The sequence below is a fragment of the Equus quagga genome, chromosome 16 (genome assembly GCF_021613505.1).
Source record: "Equus quagga isolate Etosha38 chromosome 16, UCLA_HA_Equagga_1.0, whole genome shotgun sequence".
NCBI lineage: Eukaryota > Metazoa > Chordata > Mammalia > Perissodactyla > Equidae > Equus > Equus quagga.
Window position 1 is genome coordinate 29,689,933 of NC_060282.1, and position 25,992 is coordinate 29,715,924.

The 25,992-nt window shown below is 43.5% G+C and overlaps 1 protein-coding gene across 9 annotated transcripts in view; it reads left to right on the forward strand.

Annotated features, from left to right (window-relative positions):
• SYBU (syntabulin) overlaps positions 1-25,992 on the forward strand; it is a 107,058-nt gene extending 81,066 nt beyond the window's left edge. For all 9 annotated transcript variants that reach the window (XM_046641973.1, XM_046641971.1, XM_046641965.1 and 6 more), the window contains 4 exons: positions 14,441-14,543; positions 20,676-20,879; positions 22,332-22,481; positions 24,166-25,992. In XM_046641973.1, coding sequence (XP_046497929.1) covers positions 14,441-14,543; positions 20,676-20,879; positions 22,332-22,481; positions 24,166-25,270 — 1,562 coding nt within the window. In that variant the 3' untranslated portion in view covers positions 25,271-25,992. The remainder of the gene's footprint in view (positions 1-14,440; positions 14,544-20,675; positions 20,880-22,331; positions 22,482-24,165) is intronic.

The window sequence follows — 25,992 nt, forward strand, 5'->3', positions numbered from 1 at the left end:
ACAGCATGTGTGAAAGCTGAGAGTCCATGGAGTGTTTGTGCCGCCTTCAGGAAATGGTGATGGTTGCCTCGTTGAGGGTGTGGCAGTGGCTGGCTAAAGAGATTATGAAGGGCTTGTGAATCATGCCAGGGAGTTTGGACTTTATCTTAAGGACACAGGGCATCATTAAAGTGTTTTAACAGGGGAGTCACCTAATGAGATTTATGCTCTGGAGCAGTGTGGAAGATGGAGCGCTCAGGGCCACGCCGAGCAGCTGGGACACAGTGAGGGGCTGTTTCATGAATTCCAGGTGAGAAATGATGCTGGGCTGGCTTGGAGCATTCAGGCTGGGAAGAAGCAGACAGATCACAGAGTCACTAAACAGACAGATTTGAGGAAGTGGCTGTAGTTTATAGTTAAATATTGAAAAAAAGAACCATTTACTGCAGTGGTTCAAACTTTAGTGTGCATGAAAGATCACCTGGGCAGTTTGTTAAAATGTGGGAATGACTTGAAGAAATCTCTGTCAGCAGATCTGCGATATGAGTTGAGAATCTGTATTTTCAGCAAATAGTCCAGGTGACACTGATGCAGATGGTCTTCAGACCATACCATGAAAAACCCCTTTCTACTGGATGTTTTAAAATGGCAGTACTTCTTTTAAGTGTATTCACAATGTAACTTTTCATTTAAGAATGAAGATTCAGTCCTGTTATCTCTGCTGAAAATAGGTGAGTGGCTCAGCCCCCAGGGTTAATGTGCTAAAAAAAGAGCAGTCTTCTTGCTTGTGTGGTCTGTGTTCACTAACTGTTTGCTCTCGGTAAGGGATGCAGAGCAGGGCAGAGCAGTGATAATGTTGTTAAGACCCTCTGCTGCAGACTATTCATAAATGAATTTTCGAAGATTTCAGCATGCGCTTTGCAAGAGCAAGCCAGCAAACATTTACAGGGAAAACAAAATTTCCCCAGCTCTTGAAGTTCCATGGGGATGTGCATTCTTAGGGTTTACAGCATATTTTGATGTATTTATTATTGTGATATTTCCCAAGCCAATATGCCTGGCTTCAAATCTCAGCTTCACCATTCACAAGCTGGGTGACATCAAACAAGTTTTCCGTCTTGCATCTGTAAAATGGGAATAAAATTGTACTTATCTCCTAGGCTTGATGGAAAGATTAAATGAGAATACAGGTAAAGTGCTTTGAACAGCTTGTGAACATAATAAACCATTTCTGAGCATTACCGAGAGAAGCCAGGTAATCTGTAATAAACTTATCACTTGCATTAGAGTTTAGTCATGTAATAAACACTTCATCTTCTTATTTGTCACAGTACTTTAAAAAGAACACATACCAAACATATGGATAAGTAGGCCAATAATAGTAATGATGAATATTTACTGTGCACTTACTGTAGTCCCCATTAGGTCACTTAATTCTTACACCATCCCATGCGAGTGGCCTCTGTTGATCCCTTTTTAGAGTGAGGAAACTGAAGTGTAGAGAGGGTAAGCGATTGTCCAAGGTCACATTACCATTAAAGGAAAGATCAAATATTTGAACTCACAACCCATCAATGCTAGAGCCTGCTCTGAACCACAGCTGTTAAATATGTGTTGTCAGTTCCATGAAAGCGTGGTTAGTAACACTCAGATTTATGCCAAGTAAATTAAGAAATTGACTCATTTCAAATGTGAAATGTGTAAAAATGATTCCCAAAATGTATACCATGGCGTACAACTATATTTTATATCACAGTCAAGGCTGCTGCTCTTTCTCAGAGGCACCCACTCAGGAAGCTGCTCTAAGAGGGATCCCAGTCAGAGGGTGTCTTAGAGCGGTGGTTCTCAAGCTTCAGTGTTCAGATACCTGAAGGGCTTGTTACAATATTCCAAAGCAGGACAGTTGCTTTCTAGTATAGAGACTTTTATATAGTCTTAAATATTAGCTTAAAACCCAATATTTCCCTCACCTATGGCTCAAACCAAGCATTTGACCTTGTAACTAGGTACTTAACCAAGTTCTGGGCACCAACACCTACTCACAAGGAAGCCACTACCTGTCTCCCTTCCAACCCACCCTGGGACAAGGATTTTCTCCTTTAGTGAGGTTATGTGCATAATCCAGTAACTCTGGGTCAGCTTCTCACTTTCTTGGGCTGATCTCATTGCCAAGCCTAAGGGGCAAGGTCATGGAATGACCTAAACAAAACCCAAGAGGACATCAGGTAATTCTTGATCTTTTAAGACTACTCAGAATGACTCTACCTAGGACGAAGGGTCACCTTAAGCATGTGGGATCCTAAAATTGGGAAAGGGTACAGCAGACATTCTGGTTACTTTTAACTCTTGATTCTCTGTAACAGTGAGAAGGAAAAGGGTAGAAGGACAAATGATTCACAAAGCATTTCTTTTTGCCTACAGAATACATTACATAAAAGTAGAGATGCTCTTTTGATTTTTTTTCTTAGGGAGACTTGTGCCTCTGGAAATGCAAGTCAATGTTTATCAGAATGGAAGATCTAGCTAGATGAGTAACTGGAATGAACCAAACTCATATTCTCATCACCATGAGAACAGAGAAATAAGTTACAGTATAAGTCATACAATGGAATATTACATAGCAGTCAAATGGACTACAACTATATGGAGAATTTTAGCAATATAATTTTGAGTGAAACTTGTCCCCCAAAATTATATATATCTTGATAACCTGTTTATTAAAAAGTGAAAAATAGGCAAAACAGAAAAAAAATCTACTTTTTCGGAATACTTATAGATGTCATAATTCTTTGTAAAAATGAAACAAGGAAATGTGGACCAGGGATAGAATGAGAGGGTAGATGTAAGTTAGCATTAATGTTCTAGTTTTTGTGATGGGTGGTGGTTTCTCTATTATACTATTAAATGTAAAGAAATAAAAACATAAATATATAAAAGGCCAGTCAGTAAATAAATAAAATAAAGAAAGTCTTGCTTGGACCCATAATGAGAGTGTGTCAAGAACCAAGGAATTTGATTCCAATTTTGTGCATCTGAGACTCATATTTAAAGGGGGGGACGAGAAAATAGCGTTCTGGATTGCAGAGAAGATAATGAAATGTCACGCTCTGGGTCCATGCTTGCTTTCCACACAGCACTGGAAGACCTGAAGTCTTTGCCTCTTTCTCCCATCTCTCATCTCAGTTGGTCCAGCTTATAAATGGAGATCACTAGGGAGGGTATCCATAGACCACTGAAGATTGTCACTGGAGTCACTTCAGACACAACTATGGCCATGTGTCACTGGGGTGGGAAAAACATGTGTTTCCTTTTCTTTGCTATTCACTTTTATGAGAAAGGTAACACGTTTGCATGTTTTCTCAGAGAAGCAAAGGTAGGAATTTTAGAAAATAGGAAAAGGCCTATGTGGGGCCAGCCCAGTGGCATAGCAGTTGGGTTCTCACACTCTGCTTAGGCGGCCCAGGGTTCGCTGGTCCGGATCCCAAGCACAGACCTACGCACCACTTGTCAAGCCATGCTGTGCCAGCATCCCACATATAAAGTGGAGGAAGATGGGCATGGATGTTAGCTCAAGGCCAATCTTCTTCAGCAAAAAGAGGAGGATTGTTGGTGGATGTTAGCTCAGGGCTAATCTTCCTCAAAAAAAAAAGTGACAGATTTCAGAAAAAGACCTATGTGTCCAATATGAGGAACTTACAACTTTGCCAGTCACAAACTTTGGGGCCTGTGTCTTAGAAGGATTTTAAACCAGCCTGCCTCCAAGTTGCCTTTATTGCATCTTTCCCTGCTGTTGCTTCCCCTCCCTCCAGTGCTGCTGTCTCCATATGCTGTTCCCTTCACCCCAGACGCCTGTCTTCGCAGCGCTTTGAGCTACAGTCTGGAATAGTCATGAACAGTTTCAAAAGCTAGCAAGTTCAGTGAGCCTCCTTCATAGAATCTTAATCCTTCCAGGTGGAAATAGTGATTTCCCTTTGTTAATTTCAGCACCTGATTTATGTCCCTTCGAAGGCATCTGCCTCTTTCTGAGGGCAGGATCAGTGTCTTAGCCCAACATTTATGAGGTGGGCAAAGATCTATGGACATACAAATATGAACTAATGAAATCTCACGCTTGTGGAGATGTTGTCTCCTGTAGTGCATTATATGTGACCCACAGACCCTACGAGAAGGTTTGGTAATTAGCTCTCTGTTATTGAGTGTGCTTTAGGCTTTCCCGTGATGTTGGAAGGTTCAGTCAATACAGCCCAGGTCTGAGGATTTACTCATTGGTTTATAATCTAAAGGGAGGAGGAAGCATCTTTACCACCCTCTGTCAGAACCATCTTCTGTTTGTTTATTTTCATGCTTGTTTTGAATCCTTGCTTGCCACTCACACCCACACGACAACCTCACCTCTCTCCTCGTCCATGCTCCAAGTCCTTCTCTCTGATTTTGGCCTCACGTGTGTTGGAACCCAAATGTGGTTCAGAGAGGGTGATCATGGAAGAAAAATAAAAATAATAGCAATATTATGAAGTGCTTACTGTGTGCGAGGCACTACATTTTACACGCTTTACACATGCTAACTTACGTAATCCTTACAACTGTGTAAGATAAATAAGACTATCATTCTCCTTTCACGAAAGAAAGTGAGTCACAGAGAGGCTAAGTGCCTTTCCCAAGGTCACACAGCTAGTAACTAAACCTTGTCAAGTCTGCTAAACCATTTTATCTCATAAAAAGCAAAGAAAAACAACTTTATGGAGACTGAAAATGTAAGAGAGAAAGGAGAGCTAGATCATTCGTGAACCAAGGTGAAAGGACGTCAGAATACTACGAGTGGAGCATGGCCGGACGCCGACAAGCCATGCTGGCAGACGGTTTAAATGGAGTGAAGGCGAAGATCAGTGCTGCTAAGAAAGTCAAGGGCGTGAGCCAGAGGGGAGACACGACTGCAGTGTAGACCGTGAATTGTGGCGCTCCCGGGGCTGCTGCCGAGGGTGGAAAGCAGACATTGTGTGTCGCCCTGGAGGCTGCGAAGAGGCGGTGATGAGGATGAAGGGAGGCAGTCAAGTCTGTTAGGTCTTAGAGTCAATTAAAAAACTGTGCTTAAGGACAGAAGTGAGGTTAAAAACAAAACAACGCACATTCTGTGTTAGAGCCTTGTCGTGTGTCTCTGCAGCGAAGTGTAAATTATGTCATCTATTTCCCAGCAAGACAGACACACCACCTCACTGAGAAGAGTGGAAAATGAAGCGACTTCCAAAACGACCCAACCTTTCCTACTCCTTATATTCAGGACTTAAAATCACAGACGTCAATCCTGGCCCTGCCCTGACTTTTAGTGTTGGTGGCGTGTCAGTCACCATTTCTCTCTCCCACCCCTTCATCACCTCCTTCCTCCTCTGTGAGCTCCACCACAGTGTCATCCCTGCTCTGAACCCGCCACCACCACCTTGAGGGCTGCTTTTCCCTGATTTAGGCTTTCCTGCCAGACGTGGAGGGCAGGCACCTCATTTTGGTAAACACTGGATAAACACTTCTCCTGAAATAGAAGCAGCAGGCTCTCCAGCTAGCTTTTTTAAAGAGGCAGAAATCCAGTTCAGTTCAGTAACTTTGACAAGAAATCAAAGATAAGGAACATGGAAGAGTCTGGAAAATTCTTCAGGGAGGATTTGCACTCATTCTTACCAGGCCCCCAAGATAATCAATAAAGATGAAGTTTATGGCCTCTGTGGGGACAACCCTTTCCAGATCTGTTCAGTGGAAGGCACTGCCCCTCGAGCCTGCCTGCCAGAGAGTTCTTGACTGATGCTCGTTCAGTGTGGGAGACGATACATGCCTGTGTGGTTCCTATGGTGCCATTCAGCGTGTCACCTGTGGACGCATTGACCACACCATAGCCATCAGGTTAGGGCTGATGGGATAACCCAGATGGAGAGTATGCCAGATTGCTGAATGGTGTTGACACCCCCAACTCCAAACCGCTCAGCCCCTCCTCTTTGAAACAGGATTATAAGGACTTCAAAGCATGCATCAACTGCTAAGTATCCTGCTAGCTTTACATGTGTACATGGGTTTGTCTGGAACTGGCCCAGTTTTGAACAACCTGTGCCTTCTCTATGTCCCCTTCTTCCCTTCCAGTCCTCTGAGAACGCATTTAGCCCAGAAAGTGCTTCTGGAGAGCTGTGAGGGGACAGTCACTCTGTATGTTAAACTCTTCTCCCTTGAATTAAATCGTCTTGGTGGTGGTCTATGCACCTTAACTTCTGCTCACTCGCCTTCCACTTCCCGTTGAAGAAAGCCCTTGCAATTTGACCGGACCTGGAGAGAGATGCGGTGTGTGCTGGATCTTTGGAGCTCGCCTCCTCACAGTGTCGTGCCTGACCACTCACTGCGCAGTCATCTACGGTAATTACTGAAAATGCAGATTCCTGGCTTCCCCCAGATCTTCATAGCTGGGATTTCTGTGAATGTTGCTCAGAAATCTGCACAATTATTCAACTTCCCAGGTGATCCTTATGCACAATAAGGTTTAGGCGTCATTGCATTATTCATAATTATAGGATAATACTTAGGAGCGTGTCAAGCACTTTACGTGCATTTCACTTGTCATTCATTTCAACTTTGCAACAACCCTACAAGGTAGGAATTGTTCCACCTAGAACAGGGCCTGACACATGACATGTGGCAGACACTCAGTAAATTTTTGTTAAACCATAAATTAACCTTTAAAAAATATATATTTACATATGTATCTGTATACACATAAATAAAGAAGCTAAGGCTTAGAGACGTTAAAAACACTTGACCAAGAACACATAGCTAGGAGCCGGCCCCATGGCTGAGTGGTTAAGTACACGTGCTCTGCTGCTGCGGCCCAGTGTTTCGCCAGTTCGGATCGTGGGTGCGGGCATGGCACCGCTCGTCAGGCCACGTTGAGGCGGCATCCCACATGCCACAACTAGACGGACCTGCAACTAAGATATACAACTATGTACTGGGGGGACTTGGGGGAGAAAAAACAGAAAAAAACAAAACAAAACACATAGCTAGTGAGAGGTGGAGCCAGGTTTTATGGTGCCTTCTGTAGGTAGAGCTTGTTGGGGTGTGAATTTGCAGGCTGGCACCCCCTTCAGGTGATGGTGGGTAGTGCATGGAGGTGGTGCTGGAGGACCCAAGAGGCAGCTGATTTGGGTTGAACTGATTAATGGCTTCTCTAGTATTCTCCTCTTGGCCATCGCTGGTAAATTAACAGGGCCCCATATTTACTTATTACTAATGAAGAGAGCAGGCCAAGGGAGGTTGGGTGGTTGTCCACAAAGCCAAACAGCACCCATTCTCCTCCCCTGTTTACTGTAAGGTTGGCCAATGCGTAGTCTTAATTTTTGCTGGGAGTGAAGCAGGGGGAGACCAAGTGGATCCTGGGTTCCTGTGGGAAATTAATAAGCTTTTTGCCCTGGTCAGAATTTTCACTTCCTCCTGCTTTCTGGAATTTTCTTTACACCCTCTTTGTTTATCACTTTTTTCATCCATTTTCTTGGTAGGCAGGTAGATTGCCTGTATTTTTACCAAAATAAGTAGCCGAACCTGCCCAAGATAAAGGAGCGAATGAGGTAAGTTGTCCTTGACCCTCTCAGTCGTGTGAGGCCTCTTCTTCCACACTCCCTCCCCCCCTTTCTGAGACCCTCAAAGCTACCTTACTTAGGGGACTGGGCTCCGCTAAGAAGAGAGCTGCTGTAAACCTACGTGCATTTTCCCTGCGGCTTTCTGAAGGCAGAGTCCTAACCCAGTAGCAACACTAGAGATTTTTGGAGGCAGCCATGGGGAGTTTGTTTTAGGACCACGGATCTTTACACATACTGTGTTGTGTGCACACACACGCACACACATACAGGGTAAAAAATAGAAATGTGCTCTCCACCGAAGAATGACTGAGGGAAAACCACCTTTTGTAAAGAGTGATTATAAAATGTATGACTTAAGTAGGATAAGGCGTTTCCTATTATGGGGCTTTTTAAGACAAAGATGTTTAGAAAGCCCTCTCCTGGCCCTAAGCCACTGTAACAGTAGTGCTAGCTGCACATAATAAGAGCTGACATATATTAAGTGTTTGCTGTGTGCCAGGCACTGTTCTAATTTCTTTGCATGTTCCAGCTAATTCCCACAAGCCCTTAGCAATACTTACTATTAATATCTTCATCTCCATTTTACAGATGAAGAAACTAAGGCAGAGAGAGGGTAAATAACTTGCTCAAGGCTCCACAGAGTCAGTAGAAGAGCCGTGATTCAAACTCAAGTGGCTTGGCTCAAAGCCCTCTTAATACTACATTGTATGGCATGACTACTTTTATTATAAAATGATGTTTCTTTGAAAAATTTAGATTTTTTAAAGAAAAAAACAATTTTCCATAATTGCGCTGTACCCCTATTTTTATTTTTTATATTAAGACTAATAAGCACATGGTTAAAAAAGCCAAATGGCTCAGAAATATATGAAAATAGGAGTCCCATTCCTAAGGGAAACCACTATTAACAGATCTTTTTTTATCCCTCAAGAAAAGTCTTTTATACATATAGCAGTTTAATTATTATTTAAAGATTTATTTACACAAAAGCAGACATGCTACACCCACCTTTCTGCATCTTGTTTTTCTTATCTAATAGGTCTTCCAGATCTTTTCACGTCAGCACACACAGGTTCATGTCACTCCTTTTCATGATTGTAGAGTGTTCTCCTAGGTTGCTGTACCACCTGACTCAACCAGCTATTGTTGGTGGACAATTCACTTGTCTCTTTGGATGCTGATGTGCAGGATAAATTCCTAGCAGTACAGTTTCCTTTTTTATGCATGTTGCATCAACTTGCACTCTTGCTAACTCTTTTTTTTTTCTTCTGAGGAAGATTAGCCCTGAGCTAGCATCCACTGCCAATCCTCCTCTTTTTTTACTGAGGAAGACTGGACCTGAGCTAACATCTGTGCCCATCTTCCTCTACTTTATATGTGGGACAGCTACCACAGCATGGCTTCACAGTGTGTAGGTCTGCACCCAGGATCCGAACGGGCGAATCCCAGGCCTCCGAAGCTGGACCACTGCACCACTGGGCCAGCCCCACACTCTCGCTAACTCTTATCAGAGTGTTTATCCCCAAACCCTTAACAGAACCAGTATTATCAAACTTTGTTTTTTTTAAATTTTTTGCTGATCTGATAGAGGAAAAATATCTGTTTTCATTTAGATTTTTAATGTTATAATGTGAGATTGTGTGGCTTTTCACATCTATTGGTCATTTGTTTTGCTTTCTTTGTCTGCCATCTGCCTGTTCATGTCCTTTGCCCATTTTTCTGTTAGGGTTTTTTTTTTTCTAATTTGTATGAGCTTTTGGTAAATTTAGGAGATTAGCCTTTGTCTATTGTGTTGTAAACATTTTCTTTCAGTTTATTATTTGTCTTTGACTTTGCTATTTTCCCATAAGCAGTTTTATTTTTATGTAGTTAGATTTATCAGTACAAAATTATTCACTTCTGAATAAATTTGAACTTCTCTTTGTTTTTAAATGTTTATATATGTGCTTTTAAGTTTGTGGCGGCTCCATCCACCGCACATCAATCAGAATGAGGATAAATCCTTTCCGAAATTATATTTACAATTTTTCAGAAAGACTTCTGAAATGCCAGAAAACCTCTATATATATTTATATAATATGTACTTATTGATCTTTTGATCAAATATTCCGTTTCTGAGATAAGCACCTATGGAGGTTCAGGGCATAGTTTGCAAAAACTGAAACAATCCTTTTTAGGCAGTGAAGCATTTCCTGGATTCCTAGGCTGGGCCCCCCAAAGCTTTGCAGCTAAGAGTCAGTTCTCCTGAATCTACTTTAAAGGAGCTTCTTTTAATTGTCTTCTATAATTACATGTGTCTGCTGCTCAGCTGCTCCTTAATGGGTCTGCTTGGTTTCAGTGAAAATGGCTCCTCTCTCCTCCCTCGAGACCTTTACATAAAAGATCCCTGTATCTGCGTGTGGGGCCAGGGGATGGGAGGATGAAGCCATGAGGGACTGTTTTTTGGGTTTTTTCTGTTTTAATTTGCTTCCTGTATTTGAGGTGGGGATATAGATGGCCAACCTGAATTAATTTGATAGCTTTGTGGTGACAAAGGATAAAGGCAGGTTTGGGGTTGCTCCAGTCAGTGGTTTAGAACGGCTTAGTACGGCTTAGCAGACGGCAGGATTGCTCTGTTCTCAGAGGCCCGTGGTGTTCTGATGTATGAGGCCTCCACAGTCTCCTGAAAGCGGGCAAAAATAATAACATCCTAAGAGACCGGATCGCAGGCAGTGTTTTAAAAAAATAAGTGTAGTTATCAGATTTTGCACAGGCTCTTTTTGTTTCCATTTTTCTTTCCTTCTCTAATTTCCAGCCTTACCACCACACGCACAGACTGCTTATTATTATCATAACATTCTTAACAAAAGTTAACACCTCTCGAGAATCCAACAGTCCTACCAAATGAAAAACCACCTAAGCTCCTGGGGGCTTTTTGGGAGTGGAAATGCTGTAGAAAATGGAGTCACCAAGATTTGATACCACAAGATATCTTAAAGGTCATCTAGTTCATTCTCCCTGTTTAGTCCTGGAATACTGGAAGCAGCTGATCGAAGACAACGTTGATAAGCAACGAAGACAGTATTGATGAGGATCACTTGGATGTTGTTAAATTCCCTTCAGCTTTTCAAGCACAACTCTTCGATGGCTAAATATTGTTTCCCATGCTTTGTCAAAGTATTCCCTGTGACATCAGAGAATTACCAGTAGGGTGCCTGCACACAGGCGGGTGGGGGCAAACACTTCTTGACCACAAAACCTGGTTTACTAATGCATCCAAAAATTCCCTATGGAATATAATATTAAAAGGCTTTAAATTGAGCATATCCTTTGGCTTAAAAATTCTAATTTTAGGAATTTATTGTAAAGAGATAAGAAGACAAGGATTTAAATTTGTATCCCCAAGGATATCTGTTGAACGTTAGGCCTATGCTTAAGAACATGGACCCTGCGGCCAGAAAGCCTGGGTTCCTGTCTTGGCTCCCCTTCTTGTTAGTTGTGTCACTTCATGTGTGTCACTCAACTTCTCTGCCTTATCTGTAAAAGGGACTGATAATTGTCCCTACCTCATAGGGTCTGTCCTGTCATGAGAAATGAATGAGTTAATAGGTAAAAGATACTTAGATGGTTTCTGGCACATAATAGAAGAATTAGACATAGCCTACGTATTTATTGATTTAATAAAACAAAATGCAGTAGGTTTTGAAGATATTCACATATTAAAAGAAAAACAATTAGGTTACATGATAACGTGTTAAATATGAGTGCTGAACAGTTGTACACCAAAAGGTTAACTCTAGTTATGTTTTTGGTGATGGAATTATAGACTACATTTTTTCCTCTGGATCATGGCTATTTTCTAAATTTTCTACAAAGGAAATATATAGTGTAATAAAAGTTGTCTTTCTAACCCCTGCAGAATAATAATAACAGCTAACGTTTATTGAGAGCTTACAACACATCCACTGTTTTCTAAGATAGATAGATGTATATTCATTGTTTACAGTAACCTCCTGAGGTAGCTGCTATGATTATCGTCTCCATTTCTCAGATTGGGAAACTGAGATGCAGAGAGGTGAAGTAACATGCCTTAAGTCCTCTGTCTAGTAAGCAGTAGAGAGAGGATTTGAACACGGGCTGTCTGGCTCATATTTTAGATTAGGTACTCTCTTTGTGTGATTTTAGTAACCCAAAAGGGCATTGCACTACAGTAGCCCCAACAACCCAGCTGCCTCCACTGTTTAGAGGAAACAAATTGAGTGCCTCTCCTTCCTTGTATCTTTGTTGCCAGCTGATACATAAGTGGGGAGTTTTCAGGTCTCCGGCCTTCCTCTTAGTTATCTTGCTTAGTAAATGGGGAGAGTATACCAGATGATGTAGTAAAATTGACTTTTCTATGTATCCCTTAAAAAGAGTGCATTGACTTTACTTTGCATTAACCAAACTAGAAATAATTTATATTTTTTAAAATCATAAACTGAAATAGTTTGGAAGTAGCCTATACATTTATCACTAGGATATTACTCAGAGTCCTGAACACGGCTGCTGGGTACCCTGAATGAGTCTTCTAATTTCCTTCAGATGTGCTGGAACGAAGTTAGAAAAGCAGAGGAACAAAGTGACCTTTGGCCACGTACATACATAAGAGTCAACATATTGAGTTCCAGTAGCAGTAGAGTGTAGAAGAAAGTTGTCCCTTCTGTTCAGAGTACATAATTACCACAGATCAAAGGCACCATGAGGTAACAATGAATTTTCAGCAATTGTCTATTTTGCTTTTAGAATTTCCGTTTGTATTCAGGCAGTTAAATTATAACAGGTGAGTTTTTGTGCGTCTTTTAAGGAATAGCCGTTGGGTGTTTCAGAGTAATAATTTTACATTAGAAAATAATGTCTCAAACATGGTGCAACCTGGCTGCAACCAGAAAATCTATTTTTTTAAATCGTCTGATGTTATCATTTAATCACCAGCCTGCTAATTTACCAGCAGAGAAGGCTGGCTGAATTTGGTTGTCAGGTCTAGTGTTTTCCTGGATAGCACCAATCACGACTCTTTGAGATTGTAAAATACTACAGTGTAGCCAGTAGATTACTCAGAGGCAACTAATTAAGTTCCGGGAGCTTCTAGGAGTTCATTACATCATTAGGCAAAGTCTCTGAAATCCAGAAGGAATAGCTGGTCTCGGTCCTGATCGATTGCCACGCTAGTCTTCCCAGAATTCTACTGGGACTTGGGATTCACTGCTGCCGTCTGTGCTAAGGGGTCGTTCTTGATCTCTTCCCGGAAGAGGCTGAACTTCCTGAGAGGTCCTGGAAGCCATAGAAGGGATTTTTCCCTCTCTGCCATTGCCTACTGCCCCCTTTGGCAAAACTAACACAACCCATCAGTGAGACGATCTGTACACAAGTGAGTCAGTCTGGCCACATCTTGTATATGTGGCTCATCCTGGCTGTGAGGGAGATGACAGTGTACAGTTTGTTCAGGAACCTCTTCTGGAACCCACTGCCTTCCCAAGGATGCAGCATGGTATCATAGAAGGAGCCTGGGGATTTGGTCCTGGACAGAATTCATCGCCCACAAGCCTTGGGCGAATCAGCTTCAGTTTCCTCAGTAAGTAGAGTGCTGAGATTAATGTCTGCCTTACCAAGTTGTCAAGATTCACAAATACAAAAAATAGAAAGCATCTCCTACAGGGCCTGGAACCCAGTAGGCGCTCAATAAGTAGTTATGATGATGATGATAATTACCATTCACTGCTTGTTAGAAACTCAAGCAATTTAGATCATCCATATTTTCCTCAACTCAGAAATGAGAGCTGACTCTGGATTCTAGACCAGAAGAGTCAGAAATGGTGTTGTAGGAGTTGAGAGACAAGGTCAAATAAAATTGTATACCTAGATTTATTTTCCAAAATCATATAGAATTGCATCCTTTAAGAAAAGATCCTCTTTTTCTTCTTCCCATTATTCTCTCTTGCCTCTTCCACTCCCCTTCCCTTCCCCAGGCAACCCATGAAATATTTCCTTTATTCCTCTTTCAGAACTATGGATTTTTTGTTAAAAGTCAATTTATATTAATTATTCTACCACCTGGCATGTTTTTAATTACATACTGAACTCTAGTCTATACTCAAAATGTAATTTGATCTTTGTAAACTAAGGAGCAATCCCTCCACACACCTCCCCAAACTAAAATTTCAGATTTCGGTATAATTCACAGGTTCTGTCACTGTCCCTGCGAACCTGTTCCATTCTGTTTGGGAAGGTTCCGTTCCTGCTTTTGGTTAAGGGTCTGTTCTTTATCGAATAGCTCTAGCTGCAGTCAGAGTCAATGATCAGATAGTGCCGGTGCACACAGTTATCTGGAGCCCAGGCTTTCTGCGGACTGTTTCTAGCTGGTTGATTATCTCCAGACCCTAACGTGCCAAATTCAAGTATGGCTAGCTGACTGCAAAAGCCTAAAGATAAACTGTCTTGGAAAAACTGCTTTCGGACTGACAAGTAAGCTTTTCATGCTGCTTAAAGTTTGGGCCAGCCAGCTCGTTGGTGTTGGGGGCGCGCCTGACGCAGGGAGAGTCGTGTGTTTCTCCCCTCGCTTGGGTCCCTGGTGATAGTCTGCTGGAAGAACGGCGACCTTCGGAAATCAGCCTTACTGTGCTCCTAAGCTGTGTTTATGAAATGATGTCCTTGTGCTTGCGCCTTCTCTTGTCTGCTAGGAGGAAAACACCGAGAGCCTGCAAGTGCTGGAATCTCGCCACTTGCTGAGTTGCAGTTGCAAACACGGGGGCGCCAGGGCCCTGGGAAGGCAGGGAACCGGCCAGTGTGTTCTCGGGTTTCCTCTCCCTCACGCTTCTCTCTCCCCTGTCGTTTTTCAGGTAGTGAAGCTGATTTTAGCTCCTCGAGCAGCACGGGCAGCATTTCCGCTCCTGAGGTCCATATGTCTGCAGCCGGAAGCAAGCGGTCCTCTTTTTCACGCAAGTAGGCACTGTCTCCTGCTCTGTAATTAGGAAAACGCTTTACACAGGTGACTTACCTGTACTTTATGTTTCTATAGAACCACCTGGATTGTTGCCTGTTCCTATTTTTTTATTAGTGAGTGGTTTTTGTTTATTGTTTACAGTGATTTGAAATTGGTACTTCTCCCTGCTGTGGTCACATGGCTTGGCCTGTGTTTGTCTACCTGTGGCTGTCGCCATCCAGTCCTTGGCCCTGTGTCCACTCCTCCTTCTCTCCCTTCTTTCCCTCACTCACCTGAGTACTCACCTGGGTATCAAGCTAATAGTCTCCTAGTTCCCACTCATGAATCTATCGTCTCTTAGCTGCGAAGATGCTGACTTCATCCTTCCTTTCCTCTAGCTGAGCTTCTTTTTTTTTCATCTTTGTGAAAGTAGCCTAATGACGCTCTGGCCACTCCCAACATTCACTTGGGGAAGGAGGGAAAAGAGTATGAAGTTCATAGGCGTGGGCGGCCACCATGGAAAAAGGCAGTGGAGCAGAATGGCCAAGTGTCTGGGTTCTGGAGCCAGGCTGCCTTGGTTTGAATGCCAGCTCCACCCCCTACAGGCTGTGTGGCCCTAAGCAAGTTGCTTAACTTCTCTGTGCCTCAGTTTCCTCATCTCTAAAATAGGGTTATAGTCATACCCACCTCATAGCGTTTATTGTTAGGATTAAATTAGTTAATACAAGTAAAGTGCGGGGTCAGTGCTTGGAAATAGTAAGCATCAACAAATGTTCGCCATTGATGCTGTTTGCATTGGGGAAGAACAGGACTGTGGGGAAAAGGGAGCCACCGTTTACATTTGGTGGGACAGGTTGCAAGCCGCAAGATTCTCTGCTACCATCAGTGGCTTTATTTATTCATTCAACGTGTATTTATTGAGCATCTACTATGAGGCAGGTTCTGGAGATATAGCAGTAAACAAAACTCCATGAGAATTATATTCATTCTAGTACAGAAAGGACAATAATACATAAATATAATTGTTTTTAAAAACACGCAGGGAAAGGAGATAGAGAGTAATGGGGTGTGTGATGTGTTTTAGATGGGCTGGTTCCAGGAGACCTGTGTGATGAGGTGAGCTCTGAGCTGGCCTGAACAAAGCAATGGAGTGGGACAAACACTTGGGGTGGATTTGTTTTTAGACTCTGGCAAGGCAACTTGCCTGTCCTGGGCCACAGTGTCCAAACTTGTAAAAAGGGTGTTGGGCTCTATGATTTTTAAGATCCTTTCCTAAAGAAAAACCATTTAGTTTCTAAAAAACTAAAACTTGAATTTCTAAAACTTACATTCCTAGGACTCAGCAAGCAGATATTTCCCATTTCTCTTGGGTGAGCAGGAGGTTTGGCTGACGTTTAGAAGGAGGCCTGAGACCCCCAGTGCAGTTTTATTGTTAAAAACAAAGCTGAAGCCAGACAAACCCGTAACAAAAGAGTGAGGTCCACAGTGAAAAAGCAAAATAGTTCTATCCCCAAACACCATCTATTTTGGAAATAAAGTGCCTCTGGGATCACAGGACTTGACTATAAACATTCTCTACAGGACTGTGACCATACACTATAAATCAGATGGGGCTTGTTCTGAGAATAAACCATTTATCTAACCGATTCAAGAAATTAGCACATTCCCATGGTACAAGGTATCCAGGGAACAGAAAGGCAAAAGAAAAAAGAAATGGCCTGAAGAGCAGCCAATTTCATTAAGCATTTCAAAAGAATCTGTGTTTGTTTTTAAATTCCAAGGTAATGTCAATAATACTGAGTGACAAAGAAAATATTCTACTCTGGAATCCATGATTTCTCTAAGAGATTAAAAATTGACGTGTTAAATGTAAAATAGCTAAATATAATTATGTGCAAATCAGATATATGCTTAATAGATGGAAAATGGAAATTGGCAATGTTTTCTCCATTTCCCTCGCTTTTTTTTTTTTGCCTGACCGAGGCACAGAGCACCATCAGTGGATTGCAGTGTTGGAATATCTTGGGCATTTCATGTAATCTTTGTGTTCAGCAGGACCGTGCATGGAGGACGACTCCTCTGGAAGGTCCGGGTCTCCATGGCAAACTCTGTAATAGCTTGTGATCCTTTTAATTGGCTCTTTCCTCCTGTAATAAAGGAGCTTTCTCTGTGGAGAATCAGCTCCTGGGAGGAAGGCTAGCAGGAACATCTGATGAAGGGGTAGGAGAAATGAGGGACAGGTGGAGCTGGCGAGAATATTTTTGACAGATGATTTTGAAAATAAAACTTTAAAGATTTACAAATGATCTCTTCTTCTAGAAAGGCCAGATCTGCTGATATTTCCGAGGAATTCTCTTCCTTAAACTAAAAGCCTAATCTGATCAGAGGCAGACAGAAGCGAGAAGAAAAACAATGCTTGGGATGTGGAGTCAGACAGACTTGGGCTTGAGGTCAGTCTCCATCGTTTATAAGGTGCAAGACCCAGAGCTCTGAGCCTCAGTTTCCTGTTCTGGAAAATGTAGCAGTAATGGCATCTGCCTCACTGAGTTAAATGAGCTGATATCTATGAGTGCTTAACACAGTGCCCAGAACTTAGTAAAATGGTTAGTAAGCGGTTGTTTTAGTTAGTAGTGGTAAAAGTAATACAAACGGACGTGCTGCTGCTGCTGCTCTTGTTGACGGTGGTAGCGGTGGTGATGGTGATGTTTATGATGATGAAGATCATGTAAGTTTGCTCAGGCTGCCATACCAATGTACCAAAGACTGGATGGCTTAAACAACAGAAGTTTACTTTCTCACGCTTCTAGAGACAGTTAGTCCGAGATCAAGGTGTCTGCCTGATTGGCTTCTTCTGCGGTCTCTCTCCTGGGTGTGTGGATGGCCGTCTTGTTCAACCTCTTTCTTCATATTGTCTTTTCTCTGTGCCTGTCTGTGTCCAGATTTTTCTCTTCTTGTAAAGACAGTAGTCAAATTGGATTAGGGCCTACCCTAATGGCCTCATTTTAACTTAAATACCTTTTTTAAAGCCCAAATTCCAGATACAGTCACATTCTTAGGTACTGAGGGTTGGAGCTTCAACGTATGAATTTGGGGGGACATGGTTCAGCCCATAACAGTGATCATGGTGGTGATGATGGTGATGCTGCTGCTGCTGATGGTGATAGAAATGTTACCTGAAGTAAAGGGCAATCGCTGGGGAATAGAAATTCACCTGGGCCCCCTCTGAGCTTCCCTTCTTCCCTCCTTTTCTCTCACTTTCCATCTACTGTATTCAGGTATGCGGATGGGGGCGGGGTCAGCAGAATTCTTTGCCCTCTTTGTGGCCTGCATTCTCCTTGTCCACCAGACCAAGGGACTTGGGGTGAGCTGAGGAGGATAGCCTCAGGTAGCCTGTTCAGGGCCATGACCACCATGGAATTCTGGCTTCTCCTTTAAAAATGTTTTATCCACAATTATTTTGTACCTACATATGTTAGCATTTGAACTAAACTAAATGTAAGCAACAGAACTGATATTTTTAAGCATGTAATTTATTTTTGAAAAGTTAGCTATTACAAGTAGTCTAATAACTCATTTCCTGAAATAAATTTGAACCCTTGATTGTACTTTAGTGATGTTTGATAGCTTGAAAAGTTTTTGCTTAGCAGCTTATTTGTATAGCAGCTGAATTCTTACAAACTTCTCATCTAATTTGAAGAGATTAGTGCACCACACTAAAGAAGTCGGTGGTGAATTATTCTGGTAATAACCACATACATAGCCGGTATCTAATATGCCTGTGTACAAGCCTAAAACAATGTATTCCATTTCTGTAAAGTAGGCGACATTCCGCAGAGTTAAAAGACCTGGATTTAATCCCAGTTCAGCTGTGTGTTCTCAGACCAGTTTGTTTCCCTGAGCCTCACTTACTGACTTCGCTGAGTACTTCACGTAACGGGAAAGGGAGGTGATAACTGTACCGGCTTCATAGCATGATGGTCAACATTAAGTGAAACAAGGTTCATAAGGTATCTGGAACAGGGCTCGGGTCACAGACGGTCCTCGGTGAAGGCTGACTCAGGCTGGAACTCCTCGGGTCAGAATTAGGGATAGCTCTTCACTTTATCTCCTGACTTGTAATGGTTAATCCTCCATATTTCTCATAGTCATGTTAAGAAATAGGCCGCTTGGTGCCAGACTTAGAAATGAAGCATGGAGAAGCAAATCCAAGCCAGAATGCATGTTCTTTTCAGCTCTCATGGAGTCCTCCCCACCACTGGGCTGCTGAAGCTGGTTTGTCACAAAGCCATCAGCCCATCTGTTCCATATAAAGTGTCCTCTTCTCACGAAAAGGAGGCAGAGGCCATTTGGATGATTTCAAAAGAAAAGAACTTTTTAACTTTAGAATTCGATGATGTTTCATTTATGTGTGATTTACTGGGTTGACGGCTAGTTGAAATTGTATTTGATTTTAAATAAGTATTTATGATTTTGGAGCCAAGTCTCCCCACACGCATGCTCATATTGACATTGACACACGTTTCCCATCCAGATATGTTGGTTGCATACAGCTGTAATTAAAATTACAGAGAGGGGATTGTCAAAAAGCAGTACTGCTGTATGAAAGGTATCTTGTTCCCTTTTGTTTTCTTGTAATGTCATCAAGAGGTATTCCTGACACAGAACCATTATCCTATTTAAGTAATTTCAACACTCTCAAGATGCTTCCTTACACTGGTAGGTATCAAATCTCTGGAGCTAGATTAACAGGGAAGTCCAAACAAGTTTATCCTGTAATAATACCCTGCACTTTAATTGCCCTTAACAGCTTCTCGAATGCGCTCACATGCGTTCTTGGGTTTGATTCTCTCATCAATCCTGAGGAAGGAGGCACATAAGGTTATTATATATCCCCAATGGTAAATGACTTATTTGCCTAAATTCCTAGTCAGTGGCAGTGCCAGGACCCAAACCCAGTTTGTTCATTCAGGGAGCACTTAGCATGTGCCCAGAAGTCATGGGGATGTGAAAGAACCGCCTGTGTTCCTGCCCTCAGAATGCCCGAGTCTAGCGGGAAAGACAAACACGTATGCAGCTGTGTGATGCGGTGTGCTAAGTCCCAGGCTGGAAGTTTGCACAGAGTATTAGGGAGCACCAAGGAGCAGCACCTACCCTGGCCTAGGGAAGGAAGAATCCAGAGAAGGCTGCTTGGAGTAGGTTCCCATCAGTCTCGAAGTCTTAGGATAGGGAGCAGAAGGAGAACATTCCAGGCAGAGAAAATTACAAATTCAAACATGTAAAGATGATGGAGAGCATGGATCGTCAGGAAACTGTAAGTGGTTTGGAATGCTGGCCATCAGAGGGAGGAGGGTGGGATGGCAGAGGGTGGGTGGCCCCGGTGCTGGGATCGAACCTGTGAGCCATGTTAAGAAGACTGGCTTTGCAGTGCAGAGTCATTGAATAGCTTTGAGGAGGGCAGTGATACTCAAATTCCATTTTAGAAAGGCCATTCCAGCCACAGGGTCAGCCTCCTTGCTGGAGGGGGCAAGACAAGAGGCCGGGGACGAAAAGGGGACTGTTACAGCATTTCAGCTGTCAAATGATAAAGGTTGAGCTAAGTCACTGGGGATGGAAAGAAAAGAAAAAAATAGGTGGTTAAAATTATAGATTGATATATTTATGTGGGCTGTGTTTATCTGTCCTGTTTTCTCCCCATTCTGTTTGGGCCACCTTTTTCTCCCCCATCCTCCAAACGAAACACTAATTTTCTTACTCCAACATAAACCAAACCCAAATATTTTTAAACTGACACAGGTATACTGGAACAAAAACCACATCTTCGAAAATGAACCTAAACCAGATCAATATTTCACATGGGTTGTGTTCTTAGCAGGCAGTTGGGTTTAATCCGAAACAAGCATTATGGTCAGAAAGAATTTGAAAGAACAGCAGAGGGAGAGGTTGCCTGTGCTGATGACACAAGGAGAGAAAATACCGGGCAGGCGAGAAGAAGGCTGCTCAGAAAGACAGTTTGCACTAATAATGATTTTGCCCCTGTCAACTCTATAAATTGGATTTCCTTAGTAGTAAGTAGCTTTAAAAAGGAGTAAAGCATTAGCATTTGGACACCAGTAGCCCTAAGGATTTTAATATTTTTCTTGCTTTTCTCCCAGTCGAGGTCCCCATGGGCGGAGTAATGGAACTTCATCATACAAGTCTGGCAACAGCCCACCCTCCCCCCGGGAAAAGGACCTTCTGTCCATGTTGTGCAGGAATCAGCTGAGTCCTGTGAATATCCATCCCAGTTACGCGCCTTCTTCCCCAAGTAGCAGCAACTCTGGCTCCTACAAAGGAAGTGACTGCAGCCCAATCATGAGGTGAGTGCTGGTCATCTCCCAATTCATGATTTAGCTTGTCCCACTTAGTAAGCTTTTCTTTAAAAAAAAAAAAGTTATGCCCCTCTTGATCCTCTGCCTTATTCTGCAGTAAGACATTTCTCTTTGCCTTTCCACACTAAGCGAATCCTTCAAGGGCTGCTGCAGTGGGAAGGCGAGCCCCAATTTCTAAGAAGGTCCAGCAGTCCAAGAGTGGATAGGGAGGAAATGGCGCAGTGGCAGGAGGAAGGTCCTCCGTGTTTCCCTCAGAACAGGGACGAAGCATTCCTGTGTTCATTCATTCATGCAGACTCCAGATGTTTACTGAGTAACCACATTGCGCCAGGGACTGTGTAAAGTGCTGGGAATAGAGCAGTGAACAGCAGAAATGGTCCCTGTGCTTCCCGCCCAGAGGAGAAGAAAGACGTTAGTCATCTAAGGACAAAAACACATTCAGATTATGCTGCAAGTACCTGTTGCTACATGTGTCTGTAAAAGGTGGGGAGGGGGTCCAGCTCAGTCTGGAGGGATCAGAAGAGGCCTCTCTGAGGAAGTGAAATTGAAATGAGATCTGAAGGTCAAGCAAGGAATTAATTAGTCCCTAGGGGGTGAAAGGGAGCAGAAAGAAGGAACTCCACATCTAAACAGGCCACAGGGGGAGGTCTGGAGGGTTGGAAACTGGACATGGGCCATCCTGGATGGAGTGCAGGCTCAAGGGGAGCAGGGCGAGGGCAGTGGCTTGGATTGGGCCCAGAGTCGGAGAAGAAGCTGCCAGCTCTCCTCCTTCAGTCTTCTTCCTTCTGGGCGTCCTATTCTCATTAGTCAGCTCTCTTACAGGCGGGTTACCCAGCTCCTGGCCAGGCCGGAGAGGGGCCAGGATTCCAGCTAGGGGAGTTTTGTAGAACACTGGGCACCTCTCTTGCAAAACACGCTCTGGTGAGAGTGGAGCAGCCCTTTCCCTTCAGAAGAAGGAAACTTTCCACCAAATCAGCACTCTCACGCCAAGCATTGATTTCAGAACAATTTGAACTCAGCTAATAACAATCAGGATCTTTAGGCAGGAGCGCATTGTGTGGAAAGTTAGGTCATCTCGCTCCCGCTCTTCCCTCCCGCCTGCCCCCACTCATTGTCCTGTAATGTAACAGCGTGTAACTCTGGACTGACAGGCAGGCTGGTGGACAATCGTGCTTTATTTTGTGTGCGATCATTCCTAAGCCATAGAAAATCCTCTGTCTCCACTGTCCCCACCCCCTCCACACACACCCCCCTCAATCTTCCAAGTAATGAACAGTCCTAAGATGGGCAGCAATCTTACAGTCCCCCTTCCAACATGAGGTCACATTACTGAGGTTTAAGACCCCATCACACAGCTGCCATTCCTTCTCCCACTGTTAGCTGTGCCTTAACTTTTCTTTTTCTAGAGGAAGTCACCTTTCTTTCCTTGTGTTGTTTCAGGCGGTCTGGAAGGTACATGTCCTGTGGTGAAAACCATGGTGTCAAACCCCCAAATCCAGAGCAGTATTTGACTCCCCTGCAGCAGAAAGAGGTGACGGTGAGACACCTGAAGACCAAGCTGAAGGAGTCCGAGCGCCGACTTCAGGAAAGGTGGGTCGCGTTCCTTGCCCGCTCTGGTTTAGGGCGGTTTCTTTTGCCATAAATGAAATATGAACCCTCACTACAGAAAAAGAAAAAGAAGAAACATGATTTCACATAATTTTGGTCAGATTTCTTAAATCAGTCTCTCAAAAGAGCCATTTCATAATCCTGCGTGATTTGGCTGTTTCAGGAGTTCAGGGGACCCTCTGAGGTTAGGGGGGACCCTCTGCTTTTTCTGGCTGTGTACAGCTTTGACATGAAGAGTTGGGTTGAGTGTGTGTGTGACTATTTTTAAATCTCAAGAACACCTGCGGGAACAATCCCGTGCTTCCAGCAGCATGGGTCACACTCAGTGGGCCCTGTTAAACCCTATTCATCTCTGTGAGAGGGTGGACGGCTGTGCGCATTGTGATTCCTGCAAGCTATTTCTGTGCTGAAGGAAGAGGTTCGTTATTCTTGGCCAAGTCTTAAGGTAAAAAACAAAACAAAACAGCTCATGCTTAAGAGATCTTATCTCAGAGAGAAAAGACCTTTGACATCCTGGGGCCGGGCGGATTTTCTGTTTGCTGGTTTTCCCCTGGAACATTTTGAGATAGACAAGCAGAGCTCTGACCGGGGTGGCTGTGAGGGTGAGTCAGACCCTACTTTCTGGAAGTCTTTGGTTTATGATTTGAGGCATCTGGGCGGGTTTGAACCGTCATGGTGGGGAGGTCTGAGAAGGCAGGGAAACTAGAGAGTATTTAAGCCTAAACTTAAAGAAGCCATACTCACAACACCTCCTCACATGTGTCGGGATCCTACCTGGACTTCACGTCCACTGAGAATATGAGATTCTCTTCAGCATAGGATGGATCCCATATCATCTTACCTGAAAGGAGATAGAATAATCAACTTTTCACAAAGTCCTTGAAACATGAGCATTTTATGATTTAAACAAATTTTTAAATTATCATTGGAATATTATCAGAACAGTTTTGCCAGGCTAAAACTTATCAGTCTACCTTCTGTCTTTGATAGGTAATTAAAAGTACAATGGAGGGGCCAGCCCTGTGGCCAAGTGGTTAAGTTCACGCGCTCTGCTTCGGTGGCCCAGGGTTCAGATCCTGGGCATGGACATGACACCGCTCATCAGGCCATGTTGAGGCAGCATCCCACGTGCCACAAGTAGAAGGACCAAAACTAAAATATACAACTACATACTGGGGGGATTTGGGGTGAAAATGTAGGGAAAAAAAAGATTGGCAACAGTTGTTAGCTCAGGTGCCAATCTTTAAAAAAAAAAAAGTGAAATGGACTTTCCTTCCACACACTGTAGACATGAAAGCGTAGGCTATGAATATGAAAGCAGGCTAAGAGACTAATGTGTTCTAATAGTAGAAATTCCCATGTTAAGTACTGAGTCGAGGCTAATGCTTGTATAGTACTTAGTACAATGTCTGACTTACAGTGAGCACTCAAAAAGAAAAAAATAGTAGCCTTTTTTTATTCTGATTCCAGTTACTGTTATTATTGTAGCTATTTTACAATTGAGTGGGGAAGTTCATGGGTAGTACCTACCAAGGAAAAAAATTTCAAAGCTGATTTAACCTCTCCGTTTCAAGTGGAAGAGCATGGCTTGGCTGTGTGTCAGAATTGCTTGCTGCCTGGTTCAACGTTGACATTTTTCTTAACCGTGCTTGTCTTCTCCCTCTAGGGAAACGGAAATTGTGGAGCTTAAGTCCCAGCTGGCCCGCATGAGAGAAGACTGGATTGAGGAAGAGTGCCATCGGGTGGAGGCCCAGCTGGCCCTCAAGGAAGCCAGGAAGGAGATTAAACAGCTCAAACAGGTCATCGAAACTATGCGGACCAACTTGGCTGATAAAGACAAAGGCATTCAGAAATATTTTGTGGACATCAACATTCAAAACAAGAAGTTGGAGTCTCTGCTTCAGAGCATGGAGATGGCACACAATGGCTCTCTGAGGGATGAACTGTGTTTGGACTTTCCCTGTGATTCCCCAGAGAAAAGCTTAACCCTAACCACCCCTTTTGGCAAGATGGCGGATGGGCTGTCTCTGGAAGAGCAGATCATAGAGGAAGGGGCCGACAGCGAGCTGCTGGTGGGAGATAGCATGGCCGATGGCACAGATTTGTTTGATGAAATGGTGACAGCCACCACCACAGAGGCTGGCGACCTGGAGCTTCTTCATTCCACCCCCGGGGCAAAGGTCCTTGAGATGTTCCCCATGGTGGTGGATCAGGAGGAGGGCAGTGTGGTGGTGGAGCAAGCCGTACAGACGGATGTGGTGCCCTACAGCCCTGCAGTCTCGGAGCTCATTCAGTATGTGCTCAAGCTCCGGGACGCCTGTCCTTCGAGTTCAGCGTCCCCTGATGAGTCTGTGGCTGACTCGACAGAAAGCTTCCCGGAATCCATCTCTGCATTAGTGGTTGATTTAACTCCAAGGAATCCAAACTCTGCCATCCTTTTGTCTCCCGTGGAGACCCCATACACCACGGTGGATACGGAAGCTCATGAAAACCGCCTCATGAGAGAGCTGGATTTTGCAGTCTCCACGGAAGAAAGGTTGGATGGCATCATCCAGCTGCCTCGGGGGAGCGTCGGGAGGCAGTATTGGAGCAGCAGTTTCCTGGTGGATCTCCTGGCTGTGGCTGCCCCCGTGGTCCCTACCGTTCTGTGGGCATTCAGTACTCAGAGAGGGGGAACAGATCCCGTGTACAACATCGGAGCCTTGCTCCGGGGCTGCTGCGTGGTTGCCCTGCATTCCCTCCGCCGCACCGCCTTTCATATCAAAACCTAAATAGAAGTGGTTGTTTCCGTGTGCCAGTCTGTCCCGTGTGGCATTGTGCCAGGTGGAGAAACAGCAGATCGACCTATGGCAGTCTCTCTTCTGTCGTTTTGCTCCTCGGTATTTGATTTGCACTATATTTAGTTGAAGCCTGTTCACTGTCTAAAACCAGAGGTATCTTCAAAGGCATGGAGACCTGGTTCAAGTAAATGTCCACCAGTGTGGTATAGACAGCATGCTCATGACCCTGCCGTGTCGTCTGAGGTACCCGTTCTCATCCTAGTGGTTCAGGAAGAGAAAATGCAAGGTTTGCACTTTCCAGACAGCTTCTGTAAGGCTGGCATGTTATCTCCTTGCTTTGCTTTATGCCGTTTTAAAATGTGTAATTGTTCCAGCATTCCAATGGTCTTGTGCATAGCAGGGGACTGTAACCAAAAATAAAAATGTATCTGTGTCATTGGTTTGAAGAAGTCTTGACTAGCTCTTTAGTGTCTTACTTGGGGTTGATAAGGTTTGAGTGTTTGCAGTTTTTTACTAAACGTAGCTCCAGAGTCTTAAAATGGCTTGTTCTTAAACCTGTTAATTGATGAAACTGTATGTAAGTTTACAATGTATTAACTTATTTTTTGCTTATTATATATAGTGTTTTATTGGAAATTGTTTGTAACCACGTCAGCATGGTGAAAATAAAGATTAGTGTTTCCATTTAAATAAATGTCTTATCCCCCTTAAAA